Source organism: Lonchura striata, chromosome 4, assembly GCF_046129695.1.
Source record: "Lonchura striata isolate bLonStr1 chromosome 4, bLonStr1.mat, whole genome shotgun sequence".
NCBI lineage: Eukaryota > Metazoa > Chordata > Aves > Passeriformes > Estrildidae > Lonchura > Lonchura striata.
Window position 1 is genome coordinate 72,255,128 of NC_134606.1, and position 20,592 is coordinate 72,275,719.

The window sequence follows — 20,592 nt, forward strand, 5'->3', positions numbered from 1 at the left end:
CATGAAGAGCTACCAAAAAGAACGAGCAACCCACAGCTAAAGCCTCCCAACCATGAAATGTAAATCCAGGGGAATGACAATATGCTGGAGAAAAAGGAATTTATAGGCAAAATTACCATATAAGCCAAGGCTATGCTAGTCTTTCCAAATAATTATTAACTGGCAGCCATTCAGCCTCAGGTGAGCTTGTGGCATTAACAGCGTATGCACATTCCTTCTTCTTCCCACTCCCAAGAAATAATCAGGAGCCCATAAACTCCAAAACTCACGCTAGGATTCAGAAAGAAGCAGTGGAAGAAAAAAGAAAAAACACTTCTAAAACACCAACCCTGAGGAGAAATTCTTATGCCAAATGAAAGCTGTCGTTTAAACCAGGGGAAGTCACTGGGAGCCTCAAACTTATCTAAGAACTGAATTGCAGGGAAACAAGTTTATCACAACTGCAAACTGGGGGCAAGCTAAGACGGGTGAGGGGGAGTGGGGGCTGCAGGGATTCCAGAGGAAGGCAAGGGCTGCCCTGGCTCTGTACCTGGCTGGCAGCGTGGGCAGCAGTCTCCCTTGGCCTCCCGAGGCCGGCTGCCCGGCGGGCAGGGCGGGCAGGAGCGCTGGAAGCAGGTCACGGCCGCGTCCCGGCACTCGCACTCCCGGCACGGCCCTTCTGCCCAGGTCTGCCCGTTCTGCAGGAGAAACACGGCTTCAGAACGCCTCGGCACCGAGTGGGCTTGCCAGGCACTGAGATCTCCGGGAGAAACGGCACAGAAGAGAGACAGCAGGCATTTTAAATGCTCACAAGGCTCTTCTGCCAGTTCCTCTCCCAGAAAGGACAAAGCACCAACCGGAAAAAAACTCACGCCTCAGTGTTTTACCTCACCTGGGGCAGAGAAAGGGATCTGAGCAAAGAAAGGCTCAGCATCTAAAAAAATAGCCCCAAATAATATTAAATTTCCCATTTCCCACATGTGTTGGCAAAGAGCAGCAATCAGCTCCAGCCCTCATGTGTGAGGGCAATGACAAGTCCACTACTTGAATATTTAAACTGATATAATCAGTGTTCCCTTTCTCTTTAACTTCAGAGGGAAGTTCCTTGAAAATATTAATAATGAGCTCCTGTTGCAGTAAAGATTATAATCAGTGGGATACATTGGCAGAAAGCTACACACTGCCCCAGCTCTGTAGCTTCTACTTGATAGGATTAAAATCAACTATCTTTATGAAATGTGCAGGAAACCTCTGAGTAGGGATATTAAATATTAAAGGGAAATGATTGATTGAACTGCACAAAGGAGACCAAGGAAAACTGAAATTCTGCAGCAGATGCACACAAGTGTTTTTGCAAACTGCAAAAGCAATCTGCAGGCTATATTAATGGATTATTTTTCTGCCACACTAGCAAATAATATCCTTCTCAGAACCAGAGGGGGAGAGCCAACCCCTCCAAACCTGTGTGAGCAGAACTCACCATTCCCTGTTGCGAAGTATAAGGATACTCACAGCTTTGGCATGTTCTTTGTAAACACAGTCACTATGGCTGGACATACATTCAGGACAGCACTTCCCCTCTAAGTGAATTAATTCTTCACCCTGTGAAGAAGAGAAAGGTTGCAGCAATTCCAACGGAATCAACGTCACCAAAACCACTGTGGAATGCTGAGGCAGAACAGTTCTTGCCTTGGAATGCAATCTCCAATATCTAATTTCACCTTATCTTCTCCCTGTCCCACCTCATCTCTGTAGGTACAGTTTGGAAAATGTGCTTGGCCAATGTTGCAGCTGCAGAACAAACCTCAGGAAAGGCCTCAGAATTCAGCGATAAGGCCATTACCTCATCCCCAAATCCCACAGAGAAATACTCCCTCTTTTTACCAGGCATCACTAGGATTTCACCGGACCAACCTCAGGACTTCAAGGCATAGAGGCTTACCTTCATTTTCAATGTTCTACTTTTACTTCCCCAAGATAATTTCAAAGCACATGCTCTATTTATCCCAGATGGAAAAAGCCTGTTCTTTGTCACAACTGTACAGCTCCGCAGATTCCACTTAAATAACTTCAGTTTGAAGATAAGAATTTAGCAGCAGGAGAAAGGAATAAAGTGCCCCAATTCACCACAACTCCTTGTGCCCAAGTGGAAGCTGAATATTTAGAAAAGAGAGAGATTTTTTTTCCTAGGGAACCAGGACACAGCTCACAAGAAACAGCTTCAGTTTCCAAGATTACCAGTAAGTTTTTCTGATTTATGCCAATCGAGTGTCTGTTCCAGGATAATTTTCCCTGTGCCATACTCGCACACTCAAATTCTGTGAGGGAATTATTAAAGACAGAGAGAGGGTAGCAGCAGCTCTGGTCATTGTTAGGGTCACAAGGGAGAGCACCTAAGCTAGGCCACACTCTGGCATCCCTGGTGCATTCCTGAGCAGGAGAACAGTGGAAAACCACCTGGTTCCTAGTCACTGAGGACCACACACAGCCTAAATCTCTCCCTGCTGCTTCTATACATCTCTGCTCTTCAATTACTCCAAAATGCCTTTGGCAGGGTTTGGATCTCATGTCACTGCTGTGTACTGTAAACTCTGCCATCCCCACCCACATCCATAAACACATGCTATAGAAAAACTAGGAGCAGCTATCCATGGAACATGGCTTGCCTAGCCCCAAAAAAATGCAGCCATGCTGCTCTGCCAAGGCTCAGAAAAGGGAGAGGCTGTGGGAGATAACTTGTGGCTTTGCTGCAGAGATTGATCATGTTTCCAGGTGGAGAACATGCTCACAGACTGCTGAAAATGGCTTTTTGAGGATTAGGTCAGAATTACCATGGACATTTTGCTGGATGAGGTTGTTTGAAAGGGTTTGGAGCTAAACCTCTTGCAGCTCCTATCTATGGCCTCATTACACTTCCAGTAGGAGGATGTGACTAGGAAATTAATAGTGCCTTATGAAGAGAGAAATCCAAGAGCTCAGGTCAGCTCTGATTTATTGAAGCAGGTGCCTAAGTAAACAGACTGCAACTTCAGAAGGAAAATAGAAAGGAAAAAGAAAACACGGCATTTGCTTTCTGAGTAAACATTTTCTTGTAATTAATTAATGCACACCTTGCACTACTGAGGTAAACTATGACTGAACATGACTCGAGGGATTTTGAACCCTACACGTTAACATCTCCAGCTATTGTTCTGGAGGACACCCCTGGCTTTTCTGAATAGTGGATTTTTTTTTTGTCAGTACCCAAGATGTGAGCATGAATATTAACTAATCCTCCCCACTGAGCCACGACAGCACGCCATCATCATTAGTGTAAATGATCCAATTTACAGCCAGGAGCACGCAGGCAGCTCGCTCAAACAGCTGCAAGTGCACGAGATTTTATGACAACCACGACTTTTCATCCAGCAAAATCTCTCTGTGCAGTTTCAGGCCAGGTGATCAGCAGCAGCACCGCGGCAGGGGTGACTTTGGGTCCCAAACTCAGGGCATTTTGGCTGTTCCAAAGGCACAGCCACAGGTGAACATTCCACTTTTGTGCCTTTTGTGTACCATTTGGGAGTCCACGTGTGGATTTCACTCCTTTGAACACTCATTAAAACAAGCTAATCCAGTGAAACCATTATGTCTGGGTTTTGGCCGGACCTCAGACACTCCACAAGGGTAACTGCTCTGCTCAAGATTTATCACACACAGGTAGGGTCACCAGAAAAGCATCATCACTGAGGCAGAAAATGCAGGAGGTCACAATTCTTTCTCTTTTCCTCACTCACACTGTGAAGTAGTAAGTATAAAACAACTAAGAGCCCACCTATTGGAACAGATCATAGAATCACAGTAAGGCTTGGGTTGGAAGGGACAAGTGGCCTTGAACACTTCCAGGCATGGGGCAACCACAGCTTCTGTGGGCAACCTGTGCCAGGACCTCACCACCCTCACAAGGGAGAATTTGTTCCCAATATCCAATTTAAACCTACTTTCTGTGAGTGAGAAGCCATTCCCTCTTATCGTGTCACTCCAGACCCTTGTAAAAAGTCTCTCAATCTTTCTTGGAGCCCCTCAGGTACTGGAAGGCCACAATTAGGTCACCCCAAAGCCTTCTCTTCTCCAGGATGACCAATCCCAATCCCCTCAGCCCATGCAGTGACAAACAACACAGAAGTCTTATCCCACTGCAAAAAAAGCAAATTCAAAGCATATTTGTACGTGTGTGGGTGAAGCATTCAACCCTATCTAATGCATTTTGCACATCCACTGCAGAGTAAATATAACATAACCTGACAGAGGGGGTATGAGTTTTGGAGTAAACAGCACTGGGAATAAAATACCTTGCCAGCCTCTCTTTCCATGCTGAGAGTGACATGGAAAAAATGAAGAAAAGTAGAACACTGACTTCCATATCCAGCTACCTTACTGAAGGCCACTGTAGCATGCAGAATGAGGATAAAAGGAACATTTCTTAGGCTTTTAACCATCTCTGACCTGTACATCTTCCCCATGTTCAGCTCCTGGTAAGTTCAGTGATCACCACTGAATCCTCAGTGTGTCTGACCCTCCACTACAGCAGGCAGACACAGCATGGGAGGGAATCCAAGCTAAATTAGTCACTGATTCACATTGGTTTGCTTCCCAATGGAAGCCCACTGTGCAAACTTGCACAGGAAATTCCAGGTTTGCTCTCCTTCCCTGTGAAATGTTTTTGAGGGGATTGCACAAAACACAGGCCGGTTCTTCGAGTGCCTCAAGTCGAGAAAAAAGAAAAAGGGAGGAAAAAAAAATCCCCAAGACTTGAGAAGAAAGCCTTGAGAAGAAAGCCTTTCTCACCTTGGCACACTCCACTTTGGCACATTCAGCTCCCTGGCAGGTGACTTGCCCCTCCTGGCACACACAGAAGTCACAGCGGGTGCTGTTCCACATCTCTCCGTGGTACCTGACAGTGCCACCATCCAAGCAGCTCCCTTTGGAAGACACACACTCCTCACAGCACTTCCCAGGACGCTGCACCTTGCTCTGCCCCTAAAAACAGCAGCCAGCAGTGAGCAGGGCTCTCTGAAGCCCCTGGCACAGCAGAAGATGCAGCTGGGCTGTCAGAGGGGGGTGATTTTTCAGTACCTCCTCACAGGTGACAGAGCCACAGGTCTCCTTCAGACACCTGACTTCCCCCCTCTGACACACACACGTAGTGCAGGCATTTTTTTGCCACTGCTCCCCGTGCTGTTGAGAAAGAACATGGATAGAGCTGTTAAACACTCTTGGAAAACAACCAAATTCCTTCCAGAAACCTGAGCTGCTTATGGAAGAGGATGGCTCCTTCTGCATGTCTGTATCAGATAATAAACTTTCCTTAAAAAATGCTGATCTCTACATGCTCAGCAAACAGGAAGAAGAGGGGTTGAGGTCTAGATGACATTGTGGGTGTGAATTTCTCAATAACTGCAAGCTAGTGACGCTGGAGAGGCATGAACTACTATTATTAGCCAAAAGAAATCATTGACAGAAAATCCCACATACATACATTCATTAAACAATGCACTCAATTAATTCCAGATGACACAATGAAAGCTATAAATACTTTGACCACCAGTGCTGTCTGCTTTCCTCCCTCAAAACGAGTGTGGAAAGAAAGTGCCTCATCTGCTTTGCCCAGCAAACTTCCTTTCTGCTGGCCAGCAAATTCTTATCATGTCCTGATTTCTTTTGGCTCTCCTGCCTTTTCCAGGAGGGAAAAAAGCAGTGTTTGTAGTAAGCTATCAGTGCTGGCAGAAAGTCAGAGGCTGGGGAGAAGGGAAAGAGATGTGCCAAAAATTGGGAGTGGTTGTGGTGTGGTTTGTCACAAGTCACCTGGAACGTTCTTCCCAACACTGAGCAGGGCTTGGGGACACATTCTGGGCAGCATTTTCCAGGAGGCAGAACCATTACTTCCTCCTAAACAGAAGGCAGAGACAAGGAAAAGAAAGCATGAACAGTTAACATCAGTGCTTGGAATTCCAGGCATTTAGCATCCATGGGATAACCCTCTGCCACTCAGGGCTTCGTTTTGGCCCAAAAAGCAGGACAGGAGCAGAGAAAAAGGCTTGAAAGATGTTTTCTCCACCTCATTTTCCAGGATTATTTAGATGGGAACTGAGGTCTGAATACATGAAGAGATGCAGATAAATTCATATATATGGCATAAAGTGCTTATATTCAGGAATACAGGTATACAGAGGAAAAAAATAATTATACAGTTATTATGCAGGGAAGCACAATAAAGGAGGAGATGGATGAGAGAAGATTTTTCCTGGAATTACCACATTTTGAGGTTTTGAAGGTGTGATTTACACTCACCACCCCTCAGGCATCTGCACTGTTTTAGTTAAATCCATCCATACTGTGTGTGCAGATGCTAAATTACACTTAAAAATTGGATTTTTCCAATTTCAATTTTTTTACGATGGATTTAAATCACGTTGGAAAAGGCTGACACTTCACACCAATATTACTTTTCCTGCATCCCTCAACTTCAAAACCTGGCTAATTCCACTGCTCCCAGTCTATGTACATCCAACAGTTGGGAATAGCACTGCTCATCAGTCAAACCCTAAGCTTCCAAATATGGAGTGGAAGACTGCACAAAAGTTACCAAGAAGAATTTCCCAGCAGAGATAAAAGACTTTTTTTGTGTATTTTGGTGGTATGCAACAGGATTTTTTGGCATTCTTCTCCCTCAGCACCTAGGGAACAGTAAAGTTATCAGAAATAAGGAAGATGAGAGTTTAATCCTGGGAGAATTTTTATCTTGGCTTTTGATGGAGTGGAGAACACAGGAAGGGACAGAGATAAAGGCCCATGCAAGAAAATGTTAGGTTTGATTGAGGTCATAACAGGTTCCTTGCACATCCTGCTAATGTCCCTTCCACTGGGAAATGTCCTTGGTAGGAAATGCCTGGAACACCATCAGAACTGGCTGCATTAATTTGGATGCTGCCAGCCAATTACTCTCAAATACATCACAGCAACAACACAGTCACTCCTGATGACATAAATTAGATCCTAGTGATTAGCTGATTAAACATTAGTGCAATGGCTCAGCAGCTAAGGCCAGTCCACTTGGAGTGGGAAAGGAGGGATCAAAAGCAGGCATAAATTTGTTTTAATGCAGAGTATGTAGCAAATGAATACTAATGGCATATCTCAGGACAAAGCAAAACACAATTAACACACACACACACAAACAGGTGGGGTTTATCTGGCCAAAAAAAAAAAAAAAGTGTTAATTGTCCAAACATCTGGTCCAGTAACAGAAAGCTGGGAAAGCTTCAAGAGAGGAAAAGGTTTATGAGTAGCACTGCTTTTGATTTTGTCAGTGAATAGTTCTCACTCAGGGAACTTCTGGATTCATCACTGGATATATTAAAAATCCTTGGAAAATGGCAGTCCCTAAAACATAAAGTCAAGGTCAGAGACCAGGATTTCCAGGGAGACAGTTCCAGGCATGCTGCTGCAAAAGCCCCATGAAAAAGATCCAAAAAGCACGGTCACATCCATCAGCAATTTCAATGTAATTCCAGAATTCCAAATAATTCCAAAAATTGAGTGATTTGCCCAGAGTCTGGAGTACTGTGAACAGTTTGCTGCCTTTACTAACCCTGTGTAGAGTCTTGTAAGGTTTTGGCTGTGTTGATCCCTGCATAAATGCTAAAAACTCATCACTTGTCTACAGCAAAGACCTTGGAGACAGCAGTGTCCCTGTTCTCCTAACTGGACTAAAACCATGCCCAACTCCTCTTCCCAGTTTTGCTGATTTCTAAACACAAACACACAGAAGGAACACTGCTCTGAAACTTTTCTTACAGCTCAAGTTGCCTTGTATTTCTGAAGGCAAAAGTGGAATTTCATCCACAGCTGACTACTCACAAATGCATTTGTAGAGTTCCTGTACAAAAGAAAACAACAGTAACATGACCTGCAAACCAAACTTTCCAGCTGCAAACCAAACAGTGAAATTTGTGAAGATAAACCCCATTGTAAATCTTGTGTTTTCATTCCTTCGCTCAACAGAAATAAAAACATTTCCTGATGAACTCCAGACCACTTTTTTTGAGTACAAAACAAGAAGTGGTTTCTTTAGACAGAATTCTTGCCTAATTAACCAGCAAAGGGATGATAAAAACAAAATTATGGGGAAAGAAGGTATTAAGGAACAGGCACACAGGCTTCATCATCACTCCACACCATTTCTGCAGGTCAAGCATCTCTTTTCCAATTCACCCACTTGTCACCCAGAAGCTTTGCTTGCTAATTTGGTTCCCAGCATGAGAGATGCACACTGCCCATGGAAAAGGAGGTGTTGAGGAACATTCCCAAAAGGCTGGAGGGTCCTGACCTGGCTGCAGAGCAGAGGCTGGCAGGAAGCTGTGGAGCACTGAGTTGCACCATCCCTGCAGACACACCTGGAGCACCGACCCAGGCTCCAGCCCTCGCCGTCCTGGAACACGTGGCCATCGAAGGAGCAAGGCTCTACAGGACAGGGAAACAAGGGGGAGGTTTCTTTCTCCAACACCCCTTAATCCCTTTCTGTCACCCGTAGTTAAAGCACAGCTCTTGTGCATCTCAGAATTCAAAACTGCAGGTTAAAAGGGTAACAATTCCCCCCGTTTCCAAGGGGCTTGTGCACTAAAAGCTCTGGATGCACTTCTCCCACTGGGACTCTACAAGAAAAGGCACCCAACAGCCGAAGAAGCATTTCTGGAACTTGCAGTCCAAGTGCACAGGAAATACCTGAGGTTTCTTTCCCAGTCTTCATCTCCAAAATGAGGACATATTAAGCATATCTGCTCACTGCTTAAAGCTTGCCCCCACCTCATGGTCCATGGGTGAAGCCATTAGAAATATAAATATGGCAGAAGGACAGAAGGGGAATTATGAGACATGCTTGTCTCCAGTGTTTTCCCAACAAAACTGAACAAGAACATTAAAGCCTTCCAGATTTGGGGCTGAAAGGACGTTCTGAGCTCAGATCATGGAAGCAGACAGTACTCACCACCACGGCCCACGCATCTGGGACAGCAGGAGCCCTGGGCAGTGTCCTGCAGCTCTCCTTGTCCACAGGTGAGGGGTGGGCAGGTCCTGGGGCTGCAGGTCACCTTCCCGTGGGCACAGGAGCACTGGACACATCCCGAGCTGGCCCACTGCGTGCCGTGCTGCACACAACACAACCAAGGGCACAGAAAGCACAGTGAGACCTGGAAATAAGCCTTGTCCCTTTACAAGTTCCTCCTCTCTCAAGGATAAGGCTTGGCACTGATAAAAAGTGGCTTTCTGACCACATGACAGTGGAATTGGAATGCGAAATGCAATTGTAGGTACAAATATGTCCATATCCTTCTTGTGGGGATGCCTACCCAAAGAACAGGCTCAAAAGGAACCAAAAGACAAAAGCTGCAGCAGGAGAACAGCACAGGAAAATGCAGAAACAGCACAAGAAGAAATGTAATATATTATGATAAAACACAGTGCCACCAAACCACAGGCACAAAGAAACATGAGAAGAGGATGGCTGTGCTACCCTTCCTGTTCCAGTTTTTGTTTAGCTTACACCAGCTTCATGCTGGCCATGCCTCATGCTGGAACAGAGGTTTATAGCATCCATCTCAGGTGTGTGGAAAGCACAGCCCTAAAAATGTGTCTGGGCATTTTAGCATATTCCTTGAGATCTGGACCTGACTTGCCTCTTGTCAAACAGAAAAGCCTGTAAGACACCACACATAGGACTTGAGTTTGCTGTTAAGCCATTTTTTCTACATTTGCCAGTTGTTTGACATGATTCATTAACCACTATGCACGAATCTTGATTTTTTTTTTTTAATCTCCAGACACTTATTCTGATTGTTTTGGCCTTTCAGCCCCCCTAGGTGAAACCACATCCCAGAACCTGCTTGCTGAATAATTCAGGATTACAGAGCACGGAACCCAGGTCGCAGAGCAGCAATCAATCTCTGGCAGCACAGGTGGCTGCTGAGAGAAAAGCCTTCTCTGAGCACAGCTAATATGTCAAGCTCACTGTGCTTGGCTCCCCTTCTGATGTTACTGCCCTGTCTCAGCCATCCACAGAAACAGCAAGGGGAAGGAACAAGTGGAGAAATGTCTTCCATTAAGCCATGCAGGACACACCAACTGCTCAGCAACTGCAAACCCTGCTGATCAAACTCCTGCTAAATTCCGCTATCTGGCATAATGCAGTGATCCATCCTTTCCCTGCACACCAGCTCAGCAGCCTCCACTGGCTGAAACAAACAGGGAGCTAAGAACAGGTGAGGATGGTCCCTGCTGAGGAACTGGACAGAGCACTCACGCTGTGGATCTGTCCTTCATGCTGGCAAAATCCTTCGGCTCGGGAGGCACACTCGGGGCAGCACTTGTTGGAGGCTATTTGGAGCACTTCTCCCTAAAAAGAGACAGGATTCCAATAAAGAGCTGACATCAAACAGGGACTCCAAAATGAAAGTGAAGGCACGAGGCCTGGCTGGACCTGGTGCTCTCAGTTCAGAAAGGAAAGGTTTTGAGTGAAATACAGAATGCTGATACACCACATGCCCTTACTGAGAGGTGGCACAGCACTTTGTGTGTTTGACATTTTGCCCTCAAAACAACAGCAGAATTTACATCCCCAAGAGTACAGTTAGGAATTCTTCAGCTCAATCCGTTTTCAAAGAACAGAAAACACTTTTTCAAGACAAAACTCAAGATTCTTCACTGAAAGACCACTGAGAAACATGGGACATATTTGCTGAAACAAGGTCGGTCATATTTGTATAAATCTCATAATGAGTAGATAAGATATAAGCCATGGAGAGGGATGGTGATTTCTGAGATTGTTTTTCTGTTGGTGGTTTAGCTTTCAAGCATGAAAGGATTTTTTTCTTCTGAGATCCTTGGTGATCCTTTACAATGTTTAAAAGACCAGATGTTTTTGGAACACTTAAACATTTTGTCTTGAGGATTGCCCATGTCAAGGAGTCAGACAGATTCATTTCACACTATAAACCTATTTTCCATTATGGGCTTTAAATTAGCCACTTTTCGTTTATCTGATTTTTATCATTTTATCTAGTGCACTCATTATTAGGTGTGCCATGACAGCACTTCATCTCCCTCCTCTTTAGCACAAAAATTCCTACTAGTTCAGTCTAGCTTTAATCAATACACAGCAATAATAATGGGGAAAACCAGTAAGAATCAAAATTATTTCCTCATTAGTGCTGTCATATTGGGAAACATTTTAACCTTCTTCACAAAACCATATAATTATCCTGACAGCCTCTTTAAAACACTCTTTTTCACTGCTATTTGTGCACTCCACCCCAGCAATCCAGATGTTAATGCAAGACCAATCCCATGGCCAATTAATGAAGACCCAGACAAAGACAAGCAGGAGACAACGAAAGCTCAGCAACCATCACGAGGAAGAAGAAGCTGGAAGACAGACAATCTCAGCTCTGTTGTTGCTCAGCAGAGTGGAAAGTGCCCATCTGCACCTTCCAGGGAGCCCCAGCCCCACCTCTGAAGGAAGGGGGGCTCCTGCTGGGAGGTTGGAGCCTGGTTCAGGGGCTTCCTTTGGGATCAAGCTGTTCCAACACCCGGCCTCTGGCTGCAGCAAAGGGGACAAAGGCTTCCCACACTACGTTTTCACTCCAAAGAGGAGTGCAGGGACACAGAGCCCGTGCCTGGCTCTGGGCAGCCACAAGGCACATGCTCCTTACCTTCTGGAAGTCACACTGAGGGGCTTTGCAGGCTGTAGGCTCGCAGGTGACAACGCCGCTCCGGCATCGGCAGTCTTGGCAAGAATCCGGCTTCCAGAAGGTGTTATTCTGCAAATAAAGTTGGAAACAAAGCCCATGCAGCACAAGGCACGTCCTGTTTTGACAACACATCTCAAATAGCACCACAGAGACAGACTGCAGCAGAGCCCTCCTCCCTCCCACACGCTTATCAGGCCCCATGTCGGCACTTCTCACTCAACAGCTTCCAAAACACAGCTGAAAGACAAGGCCATGCATGGCCAATAATCAGCTCCAACAGCCACATAATCCAACATCCAAGAGCTCCAGGTGAACACAACGTGTCTGGAAAACTTCCCAGTGATCAGGTTCAGGCTGTCCACACCAAAGGGTGACCCCAGGTGGTGCTGAGGCAGCAGAGGTGGTTTTGAGGCAAACCCACTCCTGGACACGTGGCTCTACCTGGGCACGTGTGTTCCCAAAACACCATGGAGGAGACTCAGGCCAAGCAGAGAGTCTGACACATCTGGAAACAGCTGTCGCCACCGCTCTATCAGTGCACCCGACTGGAACACCCACAGCTAATTCACACAGGTTTCCACCACCCATGCTTGACCCCCTTTCATTCCCTCCACGCTGAGGTCATGATCCCACGCTGCCTCCACAAGAAGAGGGGAAGAGGAGGATCAGTTTCTCATCTGAAATACTGTTTGCAGCTAGAGAATCCCTGTCCCTGTTGTATAGACAAACTCAGGGCTAAACTGGCACTAAACAGGATGTTCTCCTGGGTAGGATGGACAGCCCCTATCCCAGCCACCCAGCCTTGCTTTTAAGGGATTTGCAAGGAGACCAGGCCTTGCTGCTCATTTCCACCGTGTAGCAATTTACTTCAATTCACTCACAGTGCAAAGCACGACTTAGGAAGGATGATTAACAGTTGACTGCCACGAGCACATTTACAGCTAACTACTAAAACTGTTAAGCATAATGATAAAATACTGAAATGTGCCTTAAAGGCCCATTAGGTCCCTTAATGAGAGAAAAAATATCCTGAAAAACCAGGCCACTTTCTCAGGCACTTCTGTAGGAGATTAGGGAGATTCCTGGTTAGTGCCATGCCGACCTTAGAAGGTGCACAGCCCCGGGGCAAGGCAAAGAGGGATGGTAATTCCTGCTCAGGAACACAGCTGGTTCTCCCCTGGCTCACACACTGCAGAACAGAAACCCTGACACCATCTCTGCCAGCAGATTTATGGCACAGTTAGGGAAGAAATGAAGGTTAAGTGATGCGTGTGCCAAGCTGTAGCTAACAAACACACACACACATACACACACACACAGAAAGCTGGCAGGGAAGCCAGACACGGGGTAATCAGCAGTAGGAAGGGAGGGCACAGACTCACTGCCCCATCTCTTGGTTCTTCTAAACCTTCACCTCTGACCTCTCATGCTTATTAAATTTTTTTAAAAAGGAAAATAATTTCCACAGTGGAACAATAACCAAAGGAATCTCACAGCGCAATGTCAGCACAGAGCCACCCTTTACTCACATTTTGAGATTTAAAGGTTTGTGGTAAGAAAACCCCTCTTTGCTCTTTTTCCTCCCCTGGTTTCTATCATAACCCAAGCAGGCTGACTCTTGTCTGTGGGCTCAAAGCAGCTGCTTCTAAGTTCCTTTTGCCAGGTACAGGATCAAAATAGACACTTCTCTGCAGAGCTTAAAAAAATTCAGGAATCAGGAAACTACCAGCTGATTTTCTGGGATATGAGAGTCTTCCAAGCACCTCATGGATCTCAGTGTCCAGGTCTTTGGACAATTCAACATTTAGCTGAGGATTCCTGGCAACAGACCTGAAGTCCAATTTGGAAAGTCCAGATCCCACCTATCTGTCCTGTTGTGAGGCTTTGTTAGTGCTCACCCAGCAGGTACAAGGACACTCCAAAGCTCCCAGGCAATAGAGTTCCAAACATATAGCAAGACTTTTCAGTAGACACCCAAAGAACTGCTGGAAATGCACCTGGCGTCTTCTCCAAGGCTCTGCACCTCAGTGGACAAATTATCTGCTGCAATCTAAGTGCTGGATTCCAATCCTGTTGAGAGTGTATTTTTATCAGTGACAATTTAAGGGGCTTTTCCTTACAAGTACTAATATAATTAACAGTATAAATAATTAAATACCACGCAGAGAGCGCTTTGAAGATGGAAAACACTCCTTAAACGCCAAGTAGTGCCATTATAATTTATTAATTCCCTGGATTTCCCAACATCAAAAGAATAAATGATACCTAATTCAACTGAATTTTAAAACACCATGCTGGCAAGAAGAAATGCATCTACATTACTTGGGCTAGTCTGCAGAACAGGGGCCAAAAGAACAAGAAATGCTCACAAACCTTTTGAACCTGCAGATAGCCAGACCAAGACAAAAGGAGATAAAACTGGAGACAGAGCAGCACAGTTTGAGCATGTGATGGGTTTGGAGAATACTGATGAGGATTTAGAAAAAGGCAGAGGAAAAGAAGATAAAAGAGGCAAGAGCACAACAAGCAGTAAAAGCAAAGAAAAAGCCAAAGAGACAAAGAGCAGACATGGAGCAAAGGGAGCCCAGAGCAGCTGTGAGTGCTCCTGGTTTGCTGCTGTCACCCTGTCACATTAACCAGAGTACAGAAGAACCTAAATCTCTCAGACCACTGCTTTTTTCAATAACTTCAGACAGCTGCACCTGTCCCTCCTCGACCTCAGCCAAAAAAAAACCAAATCACCCCACCCAACAAATCACAAATAAGTAGTCTGCTATTAATATGTGAAAAGCCTCAGTAATTTAATCAGGTGCCACTCAGCATGGGATATCATCACACCAGATAACAGTGTGTGTGCTATTCTGGTGCAGCGACTGGGGAAATAAGAAGCATACAACAGCTGGTTTGTGTCCCCTTTCCAGCTCTTATGGCTCCCTGAAAATATCCAGTCCATCCCTAAAATGTCACTGGATGCTGGGGTGTCCCCTGCAGCATGCAGGAGCTGTAAAGCCACTCACTGGGGTGGTGGCATTGCTGCAATTGCTAAGCAGGGTGAAGCCAGCAGGGCACTGCTGCAGCCTTTGTGTCAGCCAGGAGTCAAGCTGCAGATTTGTGGTGTCACACCAAAACCGAGGGGGTTGTTGCTTATCCTGTACCCCACTAATCACCTGATGGTGATGAGAGGTCTGGAACACCTCTCTCATGAGGAGAGACTGCAGAGCTGGGCCTGGTTAGCCTGGAGAGGACTGAGAGGGAATCTCATCAATCTATACTAATGTCTCCGAGGTGTGACAATAGGATGGTGCCAGACTTTTTGGTGAGCCCAGTGACAGGAGAAGAAGTAGCAGCCATAAACTAAAACACAAGGAGTTCCACCTCACCGTGAGGAAGAACCTTCTTTCCATAAGGGTGGCAGAGCACTGGAGCAGCTGCCCAGGGACCAAACTCACCCTGTGTCATCTGCTCCAGGTGACCTGCTTTGGCTGGTGGGCTGGACTGGGTGATCTGCAGAGCTCCCTTTCAACCCCAGCTATTCTGGGATTCTGTGGTTAACTCTCCAAGAGGCTGCTCTGGACCCAGACTGCTGGACTCTGCTTTGGGGAGCAGGGAGGACAGAAACCTCTGGGAGAGAAACCACGGGGTTTAGAAAGCCCAAGGGAGCTCCAAGTCCGAGTGCCAGATGGGATTTACCTCCCAAGTCGTTCCTGTGCCAGAGACAACAAAGAAAAGGCAGGGATCGGGTGTCTCAGGGGAGGAATTCCAGGCTGCTTTGTTGAAACGGCAGGCAGACCACGGAGCAATTACACTTTTGGTAACAATTACCAGCATTACCCACCGGCTGCCAGGCGAGGAGCCTTGGCAGCCCCGCTTTCATTTGTCATTTCCACTCCAATTATTTGACAATGCGGGCAATTGGCAGGAGAAGCCCCAACGAGGGGGAAGCACAGAGAAGCACTGCACGGTCTGTGGGGATACCCATTAGTGGAGCAATGAGGAGATGAAAGTAATTCAGAGACACATAAAGGATTCCCAGCGTCCGTTCGCTTTGGATTTGATGTTTTATCTCTGGCAATGGGGAGCCGTTGCTCTGCTGAGTGTGTTTTTTAGATCTGGTGTTTGCTGGCAGATAACAGGAACTCCTTGACAAGGGGGTTTTAATGGGCTCGTTCCAGCATTCCCACCCGGAATCAGAGAACAACTCGGGAACGACTGGGCTCGGGAATTAAATGGAAATTCAGCTCCTCTCAGTGGAAACAGCTTCAGTCCTACGGTCCTAGGAGAGTACGGGGCTTGTAACAACACAGCAACACGAGCACACTGTTCCAGGAATTGGGAACTAGCTCTCTCCTTCTTCCAGTCAGGGAATTAGGAGGTTACATAAAGTAAAACAAGGTACTGTTTTCACAGTTCAGCACTCTGCCACATTTCCAACTGTGAAAGTCTTGCACCAGTTGTACCAGCCTCGTAAAAAGCAAGAGTCTAAAAATAGCATTTCCCAGCAGTCCTGAGATATTTCAAGGATGTGATATTCCAAAATACTCTTCTTCACCTATACTGAGGTGCTGTTGTAATGTTCACCCTGTCTTTCACACAGACACGGAAGCAGTCCAAAGGGCAAGGGCCCAAATGAACCAAAGGCACTGTGTAAAACTATGGTTTCAAATCACTGGTTCTAACCAGGATTTAAATCAGCACACAGAGGTCTTTGTTCAATATTTTGGGAGCAGCAGTGTTCCTTTAGAAAGGTTACTGCCTTTTGGTTTGTCAGTATTAGAATCACCTAAAACAACTTGCAGCCTCTTTTGTAAACTTTCTTCTCACATGAAATCCATCTGTAAATGGACATGGTGAATGACTGATAGCAAAAAGAATTACTTTTCTCCCATCGTCTTATGCTTGAAGGTTTTTTCCATACCCAGTTGTGTGTTTTGATGAACAGCACATGCCAGGAATTCTCCTCAGCATCCAGGAATAACATCTGGGGTCCTCCTGCTGTTTTTTCTCCCCTTTGCCCAAGCAGTTCCTAACCTGTCAACTGGCAAATTTCAAACACCCTCCCCAAAAATGTCTTCTGAGTGGATATCAAACTGTTAATGGATGTCAAACCCGGAGTGCTTGATTGAACAGCTGTGGAAAAGAAGGGAGGTAAAGGATTCATTTAATCTAAATTAGATCACAGCTTTAATGATAGCACTTATTACAGCATAATGGCTATTTCTGGAGCAGCAGGGGTGCCCACCTCTGCTGTGTGATGCTCTGGGTGCAGGTGATGTTCTGCCCCCTTCAAGTGATGCTGCCTGGTCCAAACTTGAACCTGGGAGAGCCACCAGGACATCACCAGTCAATAGCCAGTGACAGATGTGTCAAATGGTGAGGTGAGACTGCCAGAGGGAAGTGGGATTTCAATTAGAAATGCAGGATATGATGGCCCAAGTGCTGCCATGTTAACTGCATCTCAGCCAGGGCAGAGTGGGCAAGACAGACTAAGCCTTTTATCCCTTTTCTAACAACAACAAAACTCCATCAAGCCATGAAAATCCTTGCAGCTGATTCAGCAGAGAAAGGAAATTTCCTTCAGTACCAGTCATGGCCCTCAGAAGCTCTGCACCGGGTGAAAGGTAACTCTAATTCTACTTCTTGAAGGCAACAATCCACTCTTGAGCAATTTTGCAAGCCATGTCAGCAAATACAGAGCTATCTCCAATTCCAGGCTGGATATTTAGGAAGTATCCTTTCCAAGCACGGAATTACACGCCTCAAATCCTACTATTGTCACTGTGGGTTCAAGCACAGTAATCTCCCTTCCAGCCCCCAGAAAATACAACCCTTTATGTCCTTATCTTCCATCTCAGCTCCCTGTGCAGCAGATTAATAAACTGGTTCTCTCTTCCCTTCCAGAGGGAAAGAGGACCCCTGCACAGTCATTAATCTTGGAGAAAAAAGGCTTCATTAAAGAGCAAAAATGATGAAGAAAAGCCTGTAGAATAAGGAAATGTGCAGACTGTCCTCACATCCTCCAGTATTGTTTCAGTATTGATGTGGTTCACTGGGAGCTGCTGAGATTCAACAAGATGACAATCTTATGTCCAAAACCAAATTAAAATAATGGCAGCAGAAAGTGGGTAGCACCTCAGTGCTTGACTCAGACACAGGCTCCTTGCTGCCCTCAGTTACAAATGATTCAATTAATTGACTCTGGCGCACAGAAACTACAAGCCCAAAACCAAAATCAGGCTTAAAATATCCTGAAAAGGGTAAAGATGATAGATGTGTTAGTGTGCTTCAGCGCTGTGGAGTGTGTTCAAGTTCATTGGGATCAAGAGGGACAGCACGGGGGGAAGGAGGGAGGAAGTTAATCAGTCCTTGGCATTCACTGGGTCACACATGCTTTAAAAATGATGATTATTTTTTCACAGTGACAGCAAAACCACACCAAACAACTGAGGAGAACTACAGCTAATTGCCCCTCTCTCTGTGAAAGAAGGAATGCCAGGGCTACAAAAGCTTATCCTGTCCAAGAGTGGTGAGCAGACTGAGGGAGAAGAGGCAAAACCTGTGGAATAACACCAACAGGGAAGCAGCTGTGGCCAGAAGGTGCAGTGGAGGGAAAAGTGACTGGAAAGGGTGGTCAGATGTATCACAAACCATGGCTTTTCAGAGAAGGCATAAAAAACAGCTCTGTGAGGCATTTAAACTCCCTCCCGTGAGGCAGATAAGAGATAGACAGAGAAACAGGGCATGGCTTGGCCTCAGCAGGAGAAGTACCAGTCTATTAATTAGCATGATTGGCCATCAGTCAGAAATAAATCATATTATCCATTGGTAAGGGGCAGCATTCGACAGGGAACAAATTGCACATGTCTCTGAGCTCATGCTGGAACAGCTCCTTTTGCTTTCATTATTCAGAAGCACTGAGTGGAAGGTCGTGGCAAAAAAAAATATTTATTTAGAATTAAAGCCCTGTAATCCTATCTAAAGCATATTTATTTTTTCAATGCACACCACCATGACTGTGTGACTTGATTTCCAATACAGTGCCAGGGAGATGTCAGGAGTTGCTCTGGAAATAACCATGATCCATACCTGGAACATCTCTCCAATTTGTTCCCTTTACCACAGTTCCTCTTCTATAGAAAAACCGATTTTACAAAATTTGGCTGTCCACAGGAGAAGCAAGCTCAGAAACAAAGATAATCATAACCTCCAGAGCTCCTGCAAATAAATTTTTGCCTCTCACCCCCTTCTCAGTACTTAACATCTCTCTCTGAATAAATCTCAGAACAATTTACATGGCAAGCCCGTCATGGGGGCTGCAGCTGCAAGGCTAAGAGGCAGCACATGCATAAGCACTTATTTAGACTCTTGAAAGCAGGCTGGGGGGTTCCTAAATCTCTCCAATGCTCATCGTTTAAAACAGGGACAGTTTTATATCAAAGCACTTGGCTCCTTCACTGTAGTGAGGTCTTAATCTACAGAAGCTGCTCCATGAAATATTTAGCAGAGGCAAAGCATATGCATCCCTTAAGTTCAGGCTGAGGAAGAAAATGCATCTTCCCTCCATCCTCAGGCAGCAAGAATGGGCTGGGTATTACACCAGGTAACACCTGAGAAAGTGCTTTTGTTAACTATTTTAATTCTCCTTCTTTAATAAGCTTGCAGGAGTGCTTGGTAATGTGTTTTTCAAAGCACAGCTCTGGCTCACACCAAGCCCCAGGGATAGCTGACCACACAGATTCAGCAAGAGGAGGAGCATAGAGCTCTCCTCACATCCCTCTCCATGCCGTGGGTACTTGCCAGGCTGAAGATTGCTCACTGACATGGTGTGAGCCAATTCCTGTCAGGCTACTTCACGCTTGGTTAGAAATAATTGCTGCCTCATTACAAATTTAATCATGACACTGTGATATGGCAGAACTCTTCCTTGCCATCTCCTTCTCTTCCTTCTTGAAGAAGATGTGAAACAGATTGACCACATGCAGCCTAGGTATTTTTTAATTTTTTCTTTTTCTCCTCAAAGAAGAAAATCCCATTTTCCAACAGTTTGTTCATGCAGTTTCTACATGGCTTCAGAAACATCTCACAATGCTTTTAACTCCAGGTTCCTGCAGGATCCCTAGGTTTTCAGTTTTTATTCATCTGCATCTACTTTGAGAAGGTCTCAAAGTAGAAGAGTCCCACACTTGAGAACTTGCCTGTAGCCTGAACGATTCAGTTTCCCTGAAGAATGCAGAGATTTAGGAAAAGTGGCACAGGAAACACTCTTGAGGGAAGTGCCCTCTCTACTGAAAGGGTTAGGAAGGAAAAGCCCAGAATGGAGAGGGAGAGGTTCCCCTGTAACACAGCTGTAAAACTTGAGAGATGATTCCACACTCTCCTTTCCCCACCTTCACTCCCTCTGTACCACGAATGTAGCTGATGCAATCACCAGCCTCGCACCTTCCTAGAGCTACAGAAATCCCACAGCAGGGATGAATGGGATCCATCTGATTGCAGGGATCAATTCATTCTAAGGAAGAAGCCCTCCGAAGCAAAAGCAGGGTAATCTCCTTTGCTGCACAAGCCTTACTTCTAAGAACACTGCAGCAAAGCACAAAGGAACATTCCCAGAACTACAAGTACTTAGAGCAGCTCCCACCACAATCCTGGTATCAGTACACCCATCTCTCCTGAGGATCTTGGTAATGGGAATTCTCAGGAGCAAGGCCTTGGTGCTTCCAATACTTTCAGGTGTCTCCCTACCTGTTACTCCCTATGCTTTCAAAACCAGCAGCATGTAAATAAAGCACAACCTGATACCAAAAAAGAGCAGGGAATTTAGAAAAATACTCTGTTG

The 20,592-nt window shown here is 45.6% G+C and overlaps 1 protein-coding gene across 1 annotated transcript in view; it reads right to left on the reverse strand.

Annotated features, from left to right (window-relative positions):
- FRAS1 (Fraser extracellular matrix complex subunit 1) overlaps positions 1 to 20,592 on the reverse strand; it is a 105,160-nt gene that overhangs the window by 61,679 nt on the left and 22,889 nt on the right. The window contains 9 exon segments of the mRNA XM_031504663.2: positions 530 to 677; positions 1,492 to 1,581; positions 4,804 to 4,995; positions 5,092 to 5,193; positions 5,821 to 5,904; positions 8,345 to 8,478; positions 9,002 to 9,161; positions 10,313 to 10,405; positions 11,721 to 11,828. Of these exon segments, the coding sequence (XP_031360523.2) occupies positions 530 to 677; positions 1,492 to 1,581; positions 4,804 to 4,995; positions 5,092 to 5,193; positions 5,821 to 5,904; positions 8,345 to 8,478; positions 9,002 to 9,161; positions 10,313 to 10,405; positions 11,721 to 11,828 (1,111 nt within the window).